Source organism: Berghia stephanieae, chromosome 8, assembly GCF_034508935.2.
Source record: "Berghia stephanieae isolate SIO BIC M18660-M18661 chromosome 8, UCSD_Bste_1.3, whole genome shotgun sequence".
Classification (NCBI taxonomy): Eukaryota; Metazoa; Mollusca; class Gastropoda; order Nudibranchia; family Aeolidiidae; genus Berghia; species Berghia stephanieae.
Window position 1 is genome coordinate 25,934,650 of NC_088367.1, and position 19,733 is coordinate 25,954,382.

Below are 19,733 nucleotides of genomic sequence, written 5' to 3' on the forward strand. Positions count from 1 at the left end.
GGTAAAGAGCCTTTTCCAAGATCACAACTTTGTGCCGCATAGAATGGGACTTGAACCAGGGACCGGTCAGAAGGTCACTGTTTTGCTACTTAACCAGGGAGAAGATTGGGATAAGGTGGTGTGGGAACATTACGAGAACTAGAGTGATGTCAGGGGACGCGTACGGTCATGTGAGAGGGAGGAAAAATTAATCATTAAAAGATGGAGATTAGAGGAAGGAAAAGAAAGATTATGATATTGATGATGGCGGTGACGATGATGGTGATAATGATGATGATGAGAAGGAGGAGGCGAAGGTGGTAGAAGGAGGAAGTAAGATAAAGATTAAGAGTTGGAGCAGAAGAGGAGAGAAGAGGAAAACAAAAGAGAAGGAAAAAGACTTTCTAAAGAGGATGAGAAGCGAAGGAAGATAGAATAAATACTGGACGAGAGCTAGAACGAAGAAAACGAGTAACACAACAACCATCTACAGAAACAAAGACATTGAATATCTCGAGATTGTTCATCTGGATTGCCAGATTAATTTTGCCAAAAAAGCCAAACTAGTCAAAGAAAAATGACAAAAGATCTGAAAAAAACGTCACACTTTTTCAAGCATCACCTTTTCTGCTCTAGTGAGAATAAAAGATTGTAAATGGTTTTCTTATCTCATTTCCTTAAGTAGTGTTCTTAGTTTAATAAAATTCACCGCTGTCTTGTCAGTTTAAGGGTGAAATTGTATATATTCTGTGAAATTAGTGTTCATGTGTCTATACAATAGATGAAATTAAGCGATTAAAGCTACCAAAAATATTCTCACTTGCCAAAACCCAATTTTTCCATTCCAAAACAGCTTTTAAAATCGCCATATTGTTGGAATTGGGTACGCCTGTTGTTTATCCCTTGGAAAGCTGTATATGATATTTATTTTGATAAAATAGTGCACGCATCTCATTTTTGCTCCCGCAAGACATTATCGTGATGCCCTGAATATTTTATAAACACTGCCAGTCATCTTTCCACTTCTTTGAACAATGTTTAGACACAGGCTTTGCTTTTGTTAGTTTTAGATTAAACAATAATCATTACCTGGCCAAGCCGACACGTTAAGACGCTCGCTTATATCTTAAGGACCTCGTTCCAATTAGATTCAGTAGTCTGATGTCACGCCGCCCGGCCACGGCGGCCATATTGGTTCTAAACACAGAAAATCATTACTTTTTATTCTTCATGCTGCTAGAACTTTTCAAATGCCTTGTGATCAGAATGTGTAAAAGTCAAAACATGATCCAATTTATGTGGTTTTTTTCCCTCTGGATACGTTTTTATGCTCGCCGGGGAAATATTTTATACGGGCGTCCGCTATTGTTCCGATAGTTTAGAGCCAGTGTTGCTAAGTTACCATGCGTCATAGGGAAGGAAGTGACGTTACGACTGTGGAAGAGTATTGGATTCAATAGTCTGATGTGACGTCGCCCAGCAACGGCGGTCATCGTGGTTCTAAACAAAGAAAACCTGTACTTTTTATTCTTCATGCTGGCTAGAACTTTTCATATGTCTTGTGGTCAGAATCAGAATGTGTAAAAGTCAAAACATGGTCAGATTTATAATGTTTTTTTTTTACTTTGGATTCATTTTTATGCTCGTCGGATAAATATTTCATAAGGGCGCCCGCCATTGTTCCGATAGTTTAGAACCAGTTACAAAGTTACAATGCGTCATTACGAGGGAATTGACGTCACGACTGTTAAAGCCTATTATGGTTTACTATCAAAGATTCCAGACGGGAAGTGCCCGTAATGTAAAAAGAAAATGGTGCCAGTTACTTTTGATTGAATCTGCTTAGTTAAAACAAAGTACAGGAACGTTTTATAATTATGTCAAAAAGCAACGATATGCTTTTTTTGAAAACCATGAAATCATAATATCACCTCCTACATTTTGACACCAAGCCACCAACCGATATGGAACGTTTTTGTAGACAAAATTATAATAATACACAAATAAATAAAGTAGTTGATAAACAATTTGGCAACTCTATTATTTATTTATTTATAAAGTTATTTATCTTTATTATTATTATTATTATTATTATTATTATTATTATTATTATTATTATTATTATTATATTATTATTATTATATAAGTATTATCATATTATTATTATCATTTTAAATATTATTATTATTTTATTATTATTATTATTAAATATTATTATTATTATTATTATTATTATTATTATTATTTTATTATTATATATTATTATTATTATTATTATTATTATTATTATTATTATTTATTAATTATTATTATTATTATTAATATTATTATTATATTATTATTATTATATATTATTATTATTATATTATTATTATTATTATTAATTATTATTATTTATTATTATTATTATTATTATTATTATTATTATTAATATTATTATTATTATTATTATTATATTATTATTATATTATTATTATTATTATTATTATTATTATTATTATTATTATTATTATTGTTGTTATTGTTATCTCATTTGCATCTCATTCCAACAGACAAACAGCAGAAACCCTAGTCCAGAAAGTACACCCTCTCCAGAAAGATCATCGTTGCCTCCGGGCCCCAGCGGTCTACCTTGTGTGGGATCATTGCTAGAATGGAAGGGCCCTCAGACCAACCTCGCTTGGACCAAGCGATTTGGGAGTATATACCGTGTCAAGATGGGCAGCAAGAATCTGGTGTACCTCAACACGGTGGAGCTGATAGAGCAATATATGGAGGGGAGGAAAGGGGAGAGATACCTCGACAGACCCAGTGGGCCCGGTGCCATTGCTGAAGGTATTGTATTGATGCTATGCGTTTAGCTAAAAAAAACATACCATCCACCTGCCGGATTTAACGTATCAACACACAAAACGATGTGTAACCTTGAGCCTTTATGGTCTGATTGATAGAATTCAGTGAATACGATTCATAAAGCAATAGCAAAGAGCTGAGTGACGTCAATTTCGTTCCCTCCATAGTTCAGCTCTTTGGTTTAGATGCTATGTGCTTGGCTAAGAAACTCACAACATTGCCATTCGGAAATATAATGGACCAACACGCAAAACTATGTGTTACCTTTAAGGTTTATAGTCTGGTTAATACCGTTTAGTGAGAATTACTCATAAACGCGGATGGCAAAAAAAAAACAATATGAAGACCCGAGTGACATCAACTTTAAACCGTATTAACCCGATTATAAACGTTCATGGTTACGCATAGTTTTGTGTGTTGGTCCGTTATACTTCCAGGTGGCAATGTTGTGAGCTTCTTAGACAAGGGCATGCTGTCTATAGATAGTATGCAGATGACGTCACTCAGGCCTTTGTTATTGTTTTTGCCATCCGCGTTTGTGAGTTGTTCTCACTAAACTGTATTAACCAGACTATAAAAGTTCATGGTTACACAGAGTTTGTGTGTTGGTCCGTTATACTTCCGGATGGCAATGTTGTGAACTCCTTGGCCAAGCGCATTCTATCTATACTCTGATTAATACAATTTAGTTAGAACTGCTCATAACAATGACTGGCGAAAAACAAAAACAAAGAGTTTTTTGTGTGACGTCAATTTCGTTCTATCTATATTCATTTCAAATATTCACGCAGGCTTACTGTTTGGATCAGGGGAGACGTGGAAAAAGAACAAGCACGCGTTCATGAAAGCATTGTACACAGTAACATTCGACGCTCACATGGAAGAAGCGGTTCAGGCGGAGATCAAAATGACCGTTGACTGCCTCCAAAAACACGTGGACAAGCCCATCAAGCTGGGGGACTTCCTTTTGCCCTCGTGTATCTGCGTCATTCCAGGTCTTTTTCTGGGCTGCAGTCTCCCCCTTGGCTCTCCAGACAGAGATGCTCTTATAAAAGTTGCCCAGAATATGGAAGGAGTGGATCTCACTTCTTTATTTACACAGATCTCCCTGAAACATCCAAAGTAAGTTTTAATATTTATGATCAAGGCAGTTCTTTATAATTTTTTTGAAACGATGAGATTAGTATTAGTATTAGATGGGGTGGAAAAGGAATTAAAATCATAATACTTCGAAGACGCGTAGCAACCAAACCCGTTCATTGAAAGTTCACCAAATTGATTTGCATTTGTATGTATGTATTTATTTTTTAATTTTTATACAGAGATCTCAGTTTATAAGCACGGTCCTCGGAAATCAAGCAGAGCGTGCTTATATGCGGATTCGAATGAGTATGAATCCCATAGAGTATCGGCAGTTTTAGGAGCGCGAAACACATTAATGTTTTCATCCCTTGTGTATAGCTATTTTATATATATATATATATATATATATATATATATATATATATATATATATATATATATATATATATATATATATATAAGCCAAGGTCAAAAGGTGCCAATTTTTTTTCTCAAAATAAAAGTGACATAATAGTATGTTTCTATTTATGTAGCAAAAACCCTGTACTTCATGAATCAAAGGCCCTTTAGATAACATTACGGTCAAACGCAGCATAATAACGTCAACAATGCCTATAGGTTGCTGGTGTCACCTGTGACCGGTGACACCAAAATGAGACAAAAAGCGCAATAACCAAATGATTTTTGTTAAGTATCAAACTTTATTTAGTAAGTTATAAACAAAAGACACAATCAACAACAATCATAGTACAATAATAGTGTTACCAACTATTGGAGAAAAGGTTGCTTTTTGGTGTCATCGGTCAAAAGCAACATAGAATGCAAATATATTATTTCATAAAAATGATTGTACATTAACAACAACAACAATATTGCATATGCTTATTACCAGCAATGTTCAGAAACTTTTGGAATAAAATGTTGGGAAATAATGTGACCAAAGCATATCAATGGTCTGATGATCAAACCTCTGAAGTAGCGTTTTCGTGAATCCGTTGATCAAAGCTCTTATGTCGACATCAGAGTTTCGCGCCCGGCGTTTTCACGGCGATCAATCATCCGATGTCACTTCCGAGGTTTGAACAACGGGTTTTGAGATAGAGGAGAGCTGCAACACGTTTCTTAATACTTTGTATTGCATGGCAATCATCATCATCATCATCATCATCATCATCATCATCATCATCATCATCATCATCATCATCATCATCATCATACGGATGTAGGAGATGAAAATTAAAATTTTCTAAAATTTAAATAAACTTTAAAGATTAAGATAAAATTGTTATTTCCTTTAGTTTGTTCATGATTTTTCAATGTATATACAATACATACATACATATATATATATATATATATATATATATATATATATATATATATATATATATATATATATATATATATATATCAATCATGAAAAAGGAGTTGGAATTCTTTTAGACAAATCAACATCAAAGTGCTATTTAGATCATGTTGCAATCTCAGAAAGAGTTATTTTTAGTAAAGTTGAAAGGAAACCCGTTTAATGTTAATATTATTCAAATATACGCCCCGACATGAGACAGTGACGAAAACACAATTGAGACATTCTATCAAGATATGGAACAAGCATTAAAACAATGTAAATCTGATGAAATTCGTTTAATAATTGGTGATTTCAATGCAAAGGTTGGTAACGAGAGAGTTGAAAATATCGTTGGCCCCCACGGACAAGGTACCAAAAATGATAGAGGGGAAAGACTTGTCGACTGGTGCAGATTGGAAAACCTTACTATTGTCAATACATGGTTTAAAAACCACGATAGAAAGAAGTGGACATGGATAAGCCCAGGTGGCCTTTATAGAAATCTGATAAGACTTTATTCTGGTCCAACATCGATTCAGAATTATCGTACGCAACTATTCCAAGCGCAGATTGTAATAGTGACCACAGACCTGTCAAGGCCACGCTAAAAATAAAACTTAAAACAAATAAAGAAAAAGAAAGTGGAACCAAAACTGCAATTAGATCTATTGAGAATTATCCATCAAATAAAAAATGATTACAAAGAATGCGTGAAAGAAAAAAAGTGAAAACTTGACCTCAGATATAAACATAGATGAGTACTGGAATCAAGTATCGAACTGCATCACAGAATCTGCAAGAGAAACTATTCCATCTGTGAAAAAACACGAACCAAAACATAAGTGGATTGATGACAAGATCTTGAAACTGATGAATGAAAGACGAAAACTAGAACGCAACAGCAATGAATATAAAGAAGCTAATAAGATTATAAAACGTGAGTGTAAGAGAGCAAAGGAAGATTATATTGAACATGAATGTCACAGAATTGAAAGACTAAAAAAATCTAACACCAAACAATTCTACCAGTCAATACAAGATCTAAGTGGAAAACGCCCAGCCGTGGCAAGAAAATGCGTTAAAGACGCAAACAGTAATATACTTATCGAGAACAATGTTTTTTGTTTGATTGTTTGTTTGTTTGTTTTTGTTTGTTTAGCTTTTTCTTTTTCTTTAAAAACAATAAATCAAAAGATCTTTGTTGTTGTTGGACAGGATGGGTAGGGGTTTAAATGGTGGTATGATATCAGGATAGCATCAGGTGGACATGTCATGGGGATGACGTGATTTAATTTAATAGGGTGATTGTCATGATCGAGCTTTGTTATTTTAAATTAATAGAGATAGGGAGAACAGGTGATCGGCGTATTATCTTTTTAAATACCCAATCATTATTTCGTACATTATATTTCCTAGTAAAGCATAACTGGGAGATAATAGGCTTGAAGTTCAGTCGCATCGTGACTTTAGAAATTGACAATTATTTAGCAGATGTGATATTTATGGAAGTTCAAAATTATAGAGTCCAATGTCAATACAACCCTATTAACAGTAAAATGAAATATTGATTTTGTAGTTAAAAACACAATAATTCTTTCTAATCCACGAAAACAAACTATACATCATTTACATGACGTGTTTTTGATTGCTTGAAAGTACTTCTCCGTCTCCCTTGAACTCTGAACTAACATCAGAGGTTTGATCATCTTGAGACTAAAGAATAAGAGGGCGCGCTTATCTCTGAAGTTGACATCAGAGGTTAGATCAGCGGATTGGCAAAAACGCTACCTCAGAGGTTTGATCAACGGGCCATCGATATCTTATTTAGCAACATTGTGTCACTTGTGACATTAGACCGATGACACCATTACTTATGTCACAAGCAATACCAAATTGCAATTTCGACAATATATCATTAATTTCAGTCAAACCAGTGTAATAACCTCAGGTAAATATGGAATTTAATAATATTTCAGAAACAAAAGACTTCAAAAATAGAAATATACATGGAAAATAGAGTATCTGAATGTGACTTGTGACATAAGACGGGTGACACCATTACTTATACTTATGTACAAGCAACACCAAATCACACTTTCGTCCATACTATATCATTGTATTCAGTCAAAAAAGCATAATAACCGCAAATCAGATGACCATCCAAGCCAACAGTCAATTATGCTAAAATGAAATTAAAGAATATGTTAAGAAACTAAATACTTTCAAATTGGAAATATACTTAGAAATTAGTAATACCATTGTTGCTCAAAATCGGCACTAGAACGCAATTTTGTCTCAATAAATCAAGAATAGCAACTGAACAAATGTAATACAGTCTGTTAAAATGGAATTCAATGACATTTCAAGCTTTGAAGAACATGATAACAGAAATACATTAGAAACTTCAAACTTTAAGTGTCAACTGTGACATTTTAACCAATGACACCAATGGTCACAAAAAGTACCAGAAGTCACACAAACTCTAGATAAATATCAGCCATGGTAATGAATTCATGTAACCAGACGATAACAGCACCCTACTGCTCAAATCTGCTTGTTTGTTGTAATTTAGTGTGTTAATAGTAAAACAAATCAAATTTCTTGACAACCCTTCTATTTATCTGGATTCGTCAAAAGCTTGAGTTTTGTCTTTTTCTTGATTCATACAACCCTGAAACATAAAAAATTAGAATTACAAGGAAATGATTAATTGTGTCAAAATCACAGTCTCAGATGAGATGTCATAATATCATATTTGTAAATAGAATAACAGATGAAAACATAATTTGTTGGTGGCACTTTGTAATATCCAATTTCAAGTGTTGCTTGTGACAATGTAAAATAGCGATGACACCAAAGTTCAACTTACCTTTTCTGTCTGGAGCCACGCTGGAAAGGCAACTGAAAGTGCCGCACTTCAAAGGCTGGTAAGAAGGGTTGATCAAAATTGCGAATCGCCATTTAACGAAACAAACTTCCACGTGTTCACGCATGCCGTGTTGCTTGTGACAAATGACACCAAAACCAATAAATCTCAATATCAGCAAAACGGAATACATTTACTCCAAGATTTGAGTTCAGAAGGAAAATCTATGCTTTTTTCTCATAATAAAACATTTTATAACCATTAAATATGAGCTTTAAAGTTTCGTGTCGAGTCTTAGTATTGTGCTGTGTTTGATGACACCAAAGGTCACAAGCAATACCAACTTTTTAAGAACTCTATATGAAACTTAATCAGATATGTAATATACTGCAACTGCGTTTAAAAGTAAATTTTGACTTTATACTATTAGTCAAATTTCAATCATGTGAGCTAAAACATCACATTTAATTTCTACATGCTTTCCATAAAGGTGATGCATTGACCTCGTTTTAAGCACATGCCAAACTACATTCAAATTTGACTTTCAAGTTGTTTATTTCATATTCTGTTGAACAGAATATGTTGAGCTATCTCATTTTACCTCTTTTTCATATTTACAATTGATTACAAGCATTAACCCAATGAAAACAGCCCATAATTAAGTAAAAATCAAATTTTATTAACACTGGTATCAGACGGGCACCTTTTGACCTTGGCTCATATATATATATATATATATATATATATATATATATATATATATATATATATATATATATATATATATACTAGTCAGAAGTCCGCAATTTCGCGGGGAAAGAACTATTTTCATTCGATATTGTACCCACCATCATTTAATGAGGGCAGATTGGTAAACAAAGTTGTCTGTGTAACTTGGTACATCCTCTGTTGATTTTTCTGTGTGGCCCAACATTAAGTGTAAGCCACTATAGCCTCTGTCTGACCCGTGACACAGCAACATACAGTTGTCCGTGTGTGAAAACAGGTTGTGGTAAGAAAATCAACTGCTAAAATAAACCTGAAGTAGCAGACGTGAGCAGAGTTGAAAGACGATCCTGGGATCGAGAACTTACCATACATAACAATACTCTGGTGATCATGTTTGGGGGCGTTTTTATGCACCTCCGTTGGAGGTGTACAAAACGCACCGTTTTTATGCACCTCCGTTGGCGGTGCTGGTTGATTAATGAAAATGTTGCTGCTTGAAGCTCGAAGGAAAAAATAACGATAATTGTTGAATTGTAAGCCTTAATTTAATAGACGAAGACATACTGTGGGCGTTTCTGATTTCCCTTTTGTCAACAAAATACGATGAATAAGAAGACACTAAGAACGAATGAGAAATGTGTAGTGTGAATGGCGTAGATAATGTAAATAGACATAAACAATGATGGGACAGGAAGTTTTTGAAAAACAACAACAACAGAAGAAGAAAAAAACCCCAATAAAATGACAAAGACGCGGTAAACTAATAAACTGATGATAATGGTAAAATATTATAAAATGATAACAATCAACGTTTACATATAAATGCAAGACGATAACACATTGAATGGTACCGATGTTGTTGAAAAAAAAATAATAATATTAAAAATAATAATAATAATAATAATAATAATAATAATAATAATAATAATAATAATAATAATAACAATAACAATAATAATAATGATAATAATAATAATAATAATAATAATAATAATAATAGATTAATTTAAGGTTTTAAATATATGTCCAGTAACTATAACAACAAAAATGATGTCTTTCTCAATAAAGTAAACTTTTATTTAAAATGTCCACAATGGGATTGAACACAGTACTTTCAAGGTTAGAGTCTGACAGCTTATCCACTGCGCTACGGAGGCACCTGAATGTTCATAACATTTAATAAGGTCTTTCTAAAACCTTATATTTTACCTTCAATGCAACTTCTATTTTCTGGTTTTAAATTTCGATTTTTTAGATTATTATTATTATTTTTAAATTTATTACCAAAGAAATTAAACCTGGGTATTATCCACCCGGAACCATCACACTGAAAGCATCATAGGGGCAATAATAATACTTGATGTCATAAATAGATGAAAACTGTTGAAAACTTAAAGTAGATCTGAATTCCGTAAAGTAATTAAGTGAATACATTATTCCGAATGCAACGATTTGCGTTAAAACGCCAAACTGACAACTTTTTACAGTGTCCAGATTGGTTGTTTTTGAGAGTGTTAGTGTCGTCGGTACGTATTTTATGATATCTGTTTGACTCAACGAACTTTCAAACTGACTTTAAATTATAAAAGGAAATCAAGTTATCTGTTTATCTATCTGTAAAAAATACATTTCTAATTTTCAAATCTTTCAGTAGAGTTGTGCGCCGTATCATTTATTTTATTGACTCAATAGCACAATGTTCTCCACAAGGCTATATTTTTTAAAGAAAGAATATATATATATATATATATATATATATATATATATATATATATATATATATATATATATATATATATATACATATATATATATATATGTATATATATATATATATATATATATATATATATATATATATACACATAAGAGATGAAAACATTAATGGGATTAATGTGTGTGTATGTGTGTTTGTGTGTGTGTGAGTGTGTGTGTGTGAGTGTGTGTTAAAACATTAATATGTTCCAGATCTAAAATGTAGTGAAGTTTTGACTGTTTCCTCATGACTCACGTTTGACAATCATTTGTTAATCATCTCTAAAATCGAAATATAAATCAACAATACTATCATGTTCATAAATATCACCATGACATTTTAACATAAAACACGCCAGGTGCAGCGTCTGTTATTTAATAAACATTTTTTTTAAAAATACCCCCAAAAAACCTAAACAACTAATCGCCAAACTGGCAGTCTATAAACAATATCAGAGCAGTGTGATGCCATCTTCAGTCATTCTATATTATTTCTACATCCACAGATTGAGGGAGCCTTTATCCAAACTAATGTTCAAAGACATCGTTGACATCCATGGAACATCAAGACGATTACAGAACTTGCTTAGGTTGTGGATACGAGATTCCACTGGAAACCCTATGTCCCCGACCTCTCCCAGGTGCGGTATTAAAACGTACCCATTCTTTTTCTTCTTCCCTCTCTTCTTCTACGATTACTACTACTTCTTCTTCTTCTTCTTCTTCTTCTTCTTCTTCTTCTTCTTCTTCTTCTTCTTCTTCTTCTTCTTCTTCTTCTTCTTCTTCTTCTTCTTCTTCTCCTCCACCTCCTCCTCCTCCTCCTCCTCCTCCTCCTCTTCTTCTTCTTCTTCTTCTTCTTCTTCTTCTTCTCTTCTTCTCTTCTTCTTCTTCTTCTTCTTCTTCTTCTTCTTTTCTTCTTTCTTCTTCTTCTTCTTCTTCTTCTTCTTCTTCTTCTTCTTCTTCTTCTTCTTCATCTTCTTCTCCTTCGTCTTCTTCTTCTTCTTCTTCTTCTTCTTCATCTTCTTCTCCTTCGTCTTCTTATTCTTCTTCTTCTTCATCTTCTTCTCCTTCGTCTTCTTATTCTTCTTCTTCTTCATCTTCTTCTTCTTCTTCTTCTTCTTCTTCTTCTTCTTCTTCTTCTTCTTCTTCTTCTTCTTCTTCTTCTTCTTCTTCTTCTTCTTCTTCTTCTTCTTCTTCTTCTTCCCACCTCATATTGCCTTCATGTTTGAATGTCTAGCTGGTGAAGGAACACCGTTGTCTTCCTCAACTCTGTCAGGGGCCCATACATTTAGTCTACAGTCTACAGTGATGTAGTACTTACTCAATACAAATTCATGCCTTCCAACTGTATTTTTTAATTAGATTTTTTTTTCAAAGAATGTCAGTGTTTATCATGGTTTTTATAACGTTAAAAGACGATAGCAATACGTTTCAACAGTCATGACATCACTTCCCTCGTAATGACGCATGTTAACTTAGTAACTGGCTCTAAACTATCGGAACAATGGCGGAAGCCCTTATGAAATACTTCTCTGACGAGCATAAAAGTGTATCCAGAGGAGAAAAACATTATAAATCTGATCATGTTTTGAATTTTATATAATCTGATCACATGACATGTGAAAAAGTTCTAGCCAGCATGAAAAATAAAAAGTACCGATTTTCTTTGTTTAGAACCAAGCTGCTCGTTGCTAGGCGACGTGATATCAGACCATTGAATCCTATTGCAGTTTGTTTATCACAAAGTACTTTCCCGCTAGATCAAAGGAAACCAGCCAAACAATCAGCGTTGGGTGGACGTGGAATCTCGACTCCACCCCCGATAGCTGAGTCTGTAAGATCTGGCGGAAAGTACTTTGCGATTGACTAGCGTCTTATCTAAAGGGTAACAGGCAGTGACATCTATAGAGTATATGAAGTCCTAGGTAACAGGCAATTGTTTTTGTTCGTTTCACGCTATTGAAACCGGGATACAATCATACTCCATGGGCCTAATGTCTCAGAAAGACAGATTTATGTATGCTCCAACATCCAACAAGATTGAGATTGCTGGTCAGAAATTAGAAAGATCGAAACTGAAATATGTACAAAGGAAATGTCTAAAGACTGAGATATTCCGTGAGGCTCATTTCTTTTGTGAAAGATATGTTTGTCAAAACATTGAGAATTTATGAAGCGCAATATCAACTAAACGTGCTCAACGCGCTTTACAAGCGGCTTCAAGCCAAAAGTAATTTCACGAAGAACGATACATGACGCCTATAAGGGATATTACAACATTTATTTTCCGACAGAGACAGCGCTGTCAATGACCAGGTACTCACTTTACACCCGAGTACGGTGAGAGAATGGGAGTAAAGAGCCTTTTCTAAGGACTCAATCGTGCGTCTCTCAAAGCAGGTGTCGAACCCTGGTCGTACCGGTTCGAAGGCGAGTGCGATACCACGAAACAACGAGGACTATCATTTGTTTCTATATTCATGCTTATCATGTTTTGTATTGAATTTGTTGATTTGGTTTTGGGTTTTTTATATATAAAGCACCGCAGAACAAGACAACTGAGGATATTAGGTGCTATATAAATGTATTATTTATTCCGCACTTACTTTTTTCAGGTTCGAAAATACATTCGGCCAAAAGGGACACATACAAACAGAAACAACCTCTTCAACAACCGTAGGAGACTGCCCTTTCCGACAGAACCCAAAGCGACTTAAAATAATCCAGGAAGAAAGCAAAGCCGACGACAGGGATCAAGAATCTCACTGTCCACACCACCAACACACACAAGACGCAGACCAACAAGAACCTCTTCTCACACCTCCAAGAAACGATAAGCTTATCGAGTCTGCCATGATAAATGCCTCACATCTTGTCGCGTTTGGCTTTACAGGTAACGTATTCATCTATTTCTTCTTCACTTCACTGCCCTTTTTACACGACTGTTCAGCGTCGCTTTTCTGATGTCTTACGTCATTCCTTCACCAAATGAACCCCTCAAAAAACCGTTCGTCTGCTATATAATTTGTGAAAATAGTAAACTTAGGTTTTAATGACCCAATGTAGCTATCAATTTCTCAGTTTGAGTGATTCCATAACATTATTATATTTTTATTTGTTATTTCGTAACTTTTGATTTTAAATAACCAAACACGCCAGGTAGAATTGTGTGACAAAAGCTTTTTTAAAAACAAAATAAGGAGTCGATCAAACATTTGTAACATTTTGCACAATAATTTGCTTGGGTGTATAATACAGTATTCGGCGAGTCCTACATTACCTTAACCAAAATAAATTTATATAAATAACAACAACAAAAACAAAAAAGAACCTACAACAATCTACTTCATTTCATGAAGAAAGCGAAGGCTTGAAACAATATTGTAGAAGTTGAACAAAATTACACTTCGTCCACATTGCTAAATTACAATATTTTCTATGACATAGATATGGGCCATGGGGAACAAGCCTTCGAGGAGACAGAGCCTCCGTCACCACAGATTACTGTGCCCTGCACTCCTATCACAGAACACAAATGGACCTTCAGTCGACAGATGTCCTTGAACACGAATAAAGAATCCATTCTACAGAGAATATTAAAGCAACCTGAATTTGCCAATGTGACGGAAGGCACAGGTGAGGTCATGCTTGTCCCTCGGAGTCCTATTAATTGCAACATAGAGCCAGATTTTCAGTAGCGTTAACGTTTCGGGCTTAAAACCCTTCTTAGATTAATAATAGAAATAGTTTAAACTATGCATAGTATTCATAAGTACGAGATAAAAGAGTTTACGTATAGTATTACCGTTTTAATTGCTGTAGTTGTTGACTGAAGAAGGATTTTGAACCCGAAAAAAAACTCACGTTTTTCTCTTTTTTAAAGCATTATATTTATTACTTTTCAATACCCGTTTCAGTCCTTACTTTCTAGTAGTCAAGTATTTACTTTAAAATAATTAATTTTTTTTTTCAGATGCTGAACTTCTCCAATCACTCATAGACTTTTTCTTCGGTGGGGTTACCAGTACTCTTGCAGCTCTGGAATACATTTTTGTGCATCTTGTACGGAACCCAGAATTCCAGAGGTTGGCACGCCAGGAGGTTGATGAAGTGGTTTCAAAGAATGGTGATTTAATCACATGGTCTTTGGAACAGGACATGCCATATGTTAAGGCCTGTATCACAGAAGCTTTGAGGCTTGGGGCTGTGACTCCTTCGTCCTTACCCCATGTCGCCACAGAAGATACTGAGGTGAGATTTTTATACGATACTCCTATTTCATTACATCAGTCTGGCCATCATCAATATCTAGATTTTATTAGCAAATATCGATTATTTTGAAATTATGAGGCAACGCTCGGTTATGAAAGGGAAATGTCTCATGTTGTTCAGGACATATTAAAGGGATACTTACCTATTTTGGTGGATTTTTCACGGGAAGCTCAGAATATGGATAAGTTTAATCAGAAATAAAATGATTTTGGTACCAATTTCTTCCGGGTCAAACCCAAAATCTACTGAACTCATTTCCTATTTTCTATACTACAGAATGAGCAATGTATTTGTTCTGGCCATCCTTGACAAAGATGGATGCATCGTATATATATACTATCTCCTCTTCGTCCTTTTCATGCCATTATAACAATACTTTTATTTATATTTTTAGATTGAAGGCTACAGTATTAAAGAAGGGACATTCGTCATGGCCAGCATAATTAGCATTCATCATGACCCTTCTCATTACATTGACCCGGAAGTGTTCAGGCCACAAAGACATCTCACTGGAGACCGAAAATTCAAACAGCCAACTAGTTTCAAGCCATATGGCGTTGGTAGGTACCATTGAAAATTACATTTGTTTATCCCATGCAGAAATTTTGACGGTGTTTTAGCAAGTGGGCTTTACTGCATTATGATGATGCTTTGTGATAAAATAACTTATATGCCAATTTTATTTTGTCTTTACAGATCATTCATTTTTAAAGATATAAATCTGTGCAGAGTTAAGATCGACCACTGAAACATGGCTTGGACTTTTAGTTTTTAAAGTGTCGGAAAGTGAATATATAAGTTTTCAAAAATTAAGGACTATCTCACTTGTTTTTAAATATCACCATTGATGTTTAGGGACCGAACCAGGAATTGCGTTTATGTTAAGATTGAAATAATCCAGGGCTCATCCGCAGAGCCGCAAAAGTAAAAAAACGGTAGCAAGCGACGTGTACATATATGCAGGTCTGACATTCGAATCCACTTATGGGCCTAGTTTACCATTGTTATAATGGACAATATTTTGCATCATGTTTTGAGATTTCCATTACAACAATGAGCCCATAAGGGATTGGGTTATCAGACCTGCAAATAAGTGCACGTCAGTATCAAGACTAACTCTCAAGGAAAAAGTATGATGCCAAAAGCGGCGATCGAACCTGGCATTGATGAGCTGTTATGCAATGCCCTATCCACCTGGCCATCTCGTCCCCAAAACACTGAAGATACAAATTCGGAGCATTTCAGTCGATCTTTGTAAAAGCACTTTTTAATAATGGCTATCGTCGTATTGACAAACTTCAGATTTGTTTATTCATAAATCATGTTCTCCGTATGTCTTGAAGCAGATTTTACGTTTCTTTATAGGGCATTCATATTATTTTTTAACTGTCAAGGAAATCTTTGTGCTGTCGATATTTGATATTTTAAACAGAGTTTATTTCCCAATACAATGTTGACACGCTTGTATGTAGATCGGGCGGAAATTAAATAATAATAATGGTATCTAATTTAAAAGAAAATCTGAAAAAGTGTCTGCTCCTTAATTAATGTGTCACTATCAAAAGGAAAGACCATTCGAGAAGGTGGCAATTCAGTCCCAAGATCCAGTCCGTATCAGATTTCAGTTGAAGACAAATCACAAGACTGTCCTTCAATTCAAAATGGATTTTGTTTATGAAAAATATTGAAGACATTATAATCATTGCAACCTCGTTGTTAATTGTTACTTGCTTTCACTGACTAAGAAAAAAAAGAGTGGACAAATTAAGCGTTTACCGTTGGAAAATATCTTTCGAATTTCAGATAAAAAAGTGTTTAAACGTTTGTTAAACTGACCGTTCTGATGAATAAATTTGAAATGATTTACAATGTTGGGACTTTAATTTCACAATAAACGTTTTGTCTGATTAAAATACAAACAAACCATATTTCTCTCTAATTTTATAGGTGCTCGTCGCTGTGTCGGCAACAAAATGGCAGGTATGCAGTTATTTATCTACACTGTTTACATCCTACGTCACTTCGAGATTCAACCAATCAGCACCAAATCTTTGCCTTCTTTGGACACGCACATGCGCATTATCAACCGACTCAAAGACTTCCGATGCATTTTAAAGAGGCGAGATGTTTGAATTGGGAAAGGAAAAAAAATATCCATGCAATAATGCTTTCGATTCGTACAGTTATGAAATTTGAGATAACTTTTCACAATGATATTCAACAAATGTGACCCACCGTCTCAAAACGGTACTATGTCGTGATGTTTCCCATCTCCTAAAGGGAGTCTAGAGTAAAAAGGATATTTAAAAAAATAGAAACTTTGAGTTAATTGCAATGTTAGACATTGCAAAAGAAAGAAAAAGAAGAGAGAGAGAGAGAGAGAGAGAGAGAGAGAGAGAGAGAGAGAGAGAGAGAGAGAGAGAGAGAATTTGGGAGGTAAGCGAGATATGTTTAGTTTTGTTAAGCTTTTTGTTGGTTTACCTCTATGTCATTGTATTTCCTTTTTATCATTTATTTGCTTAATTATTTTCAGAAATACATTAGTCTAAGGCAATAATACTCGATGTAAATTTCCAGAAGTGGATAAATAAAGTTCATCTATTCTTATCTTATCTTATCTTCATTCTCTGTCAAAACGAAGAGAGATTATCCCCACGTTCCATGTGGGATCGCTATAGGTTTAATCTCCAGTACTCAGCTCACCCCGACATTATTCCGCTTTGACGCGATGGGTCACAATAATAATAATAATAATAATAATAATAATAATAATAATAATAATAATAATAATAATAATAATAATAATAATAATAATAATAATAATAATAATAATAATAATAATAATAATAATATGTGCAATGTTAATGAATGATTGATTGATACGTGACATGTATATATATACAATGTATAACACCAATTGGAAAATAAACTCTCCTCAACCTTATCTATCAAGCATTTTTACATTTACCATTGATCGTGGAATTAACTTTAAATCTTTCACATTCGTAACTGTAACAAGTTTTGCATTGTGATCAGAATTTACAGATACAGCTTTTACACAGTAAATAATTGGCCTTACTTTATTTGTCTTTAATTAATGTCAATCAATTAATTAATGCCAAATTTGTTACGTGTGAAGAAAATTATATTCTTTGTAAATATACTTACCTTCCATTACTTACATCTGAATTACGTTTTCATAATATTATGAAATAAATTCCAAGGGTATGTCGTTTGAAATACAAAATTATATTATATATACGTCAAGCGTATATGCGGTATAGTTATTATTAAACATATTATGAGTGGCATCTTTATATATGTGTTACACATTTGAACCTATGTCTCGCTATTTGTGGTATAATATGATTTTAAAAAAATATTTATCTGTATATGTACAATGATGACATATTTTTACTCTCTTCAAAGTTAATTTCGTCGTGGTTCAATTAACTATTGATGACCACGATATATGTAAATAGGGTGCGAGAGAAAAAAAAAATGGAAAACGTATGACGCTGTTTTAATGCAAAGTAGAAACATTCGAAAATTTACAAACAAGACTAAAATAATACTTGCCACATTTAATCAAAAACCACCTATTGATTAATTAACTATGCCGGTTATACTAAGGCAGCAAGAGAAACAAGATTTTAAAAGTTGAGGTGTCAGAAATGAGGATGTTGAGATGGTCACTTGGCTGGACAAAAAAAAAAAGACAAAGTGAGAAATGAACGACTTCGAAGGTTGACTGAAGTGAAGAATGTATCAATAAAGATGAGAGAACGTAGATTGAAATGGTTTTGACATGTTAAGAGGCGAGAGAAAGGGAGTACGGGGGAAGAAAAGTATTGGATATACAATGAGGAAAAAGGGACACACAAAGACAAGGTTAGATAGGGCAAAGGACGAGATGAAAGAATTGGGCCTGGAGGAGGATGATGCTATGAACCGAGATGTATGGAGATGTGGCATTCATTATGGCAACCCTGCAAAATGCGGGGTAAGCTGATTGAAGAAGAAGAAGCAAACAACGTTTGTGTAAAGCAATTGTAAATTATTGCAACCAAGTGGGATTTCGTCAGATCTTTGTAAATCAATTGTCAACAGTCAACATAGCATTTCCATGTGGTAACTCCAAGGTCTAAAGTGAGAGAGTCCATCTGATGACGGATTGGACCAGTTGATTCCAATGGCAATCGGAAGAATCACGATTTCGAAAGTTTCCAAAATTGCGTCTTGTTTTGTTGTGACTAGTATAGGAAGTCCTTGTGAAAAATAAATGACCGGCCGGGAAAGAGTCTGGACTTTTTTTTTCTTCTAATAACGATGTACAATTAACAATACAACGTAGACATGAAATTATGTTTATTTCTAAAGACAATTAATGGTCTCCTATGATCCTGACTTGAATCCAATGGACTATAGCATAATTTGGTCAATAATGTCAAATATGGTCTATAATATTCGGAAAACGTTTTACACTATCTACAAAAGCAGAGTTAAAAGAGTCAATTCAAATATATGAGATTTTATCAGTATTTAAGACATTAGAACATATATTAGATAACGAGGGAAAAGGCTACGCATAGTCAGAAGCCAACATGGAAGATCTACAGATGACATCAAAATTTTAGAACTGAGCTTATTTTTTTAAAAAGGATATAAATCGCAATATCGACTCACGTGCTCAAAAAGCTTGAAACTTATCTACGTCGCCAATTTTCGATATGGCAAGTATTCGGTGCCTTTAATTTTTTAAAATCGTAGAGTTCAAAGTTTTCGTCACATTTTTCTGAAAAAAAATTTGTACATAATCATAATGTTCCATAAATGGATGTGATTGTG

At 34.0% G+C, this 19,733-nt stretch overlaps 1 protein-coding gene across 2 annotated transcripts in view; it reads left to right on the plus strand.

Annotated features, from left to right (window-relative positions):
• LOC144978458 (uncharacterized) overlaps positions 1–17,247 on the plus strand; it is a 63,040-nt gene extending 45,793 nt beyond the window's left edge. For both annotated transcript variants that reach the window (XM_078924559.1, XM_078924561.1), the window contains exons 2-9: positions 2,532–2,814; positions 3,624–3,954; positions 11,120–11,254; positions 13,229–13,506; positions 14,061–14,249; positions 14,587–14,864; positions 15,280–15,445; positions 16,833–17,247. In XM_078924559.1, the coding sequence (XP_078780685.1) occupies positions 2,532–2,814; positions 3,624–3,954; positions 11,120–11,254; positions 13,229–13,506; positions 14,061–14,249; positions 14,587–14,864; positions 15,280–15,445; positions 16,833–17,017 (1,845 nt within the window). In that variant the 3' untranslated portion in view covers positions 17,018–17,247. The remainder of the gene's footprint in view (positions 1–2,531; positions 2,815–3,623; positions 3,955–11,119; positions 11,255–13,228; positions 13,507–14,060; positions 14,250–14,586; positions 14,865–15,279; positions 15,446–16,832) is intronic.
• The last annotated feature ends 2,486 nt before the right edge of the window (positions 17,248–19,733 follow it).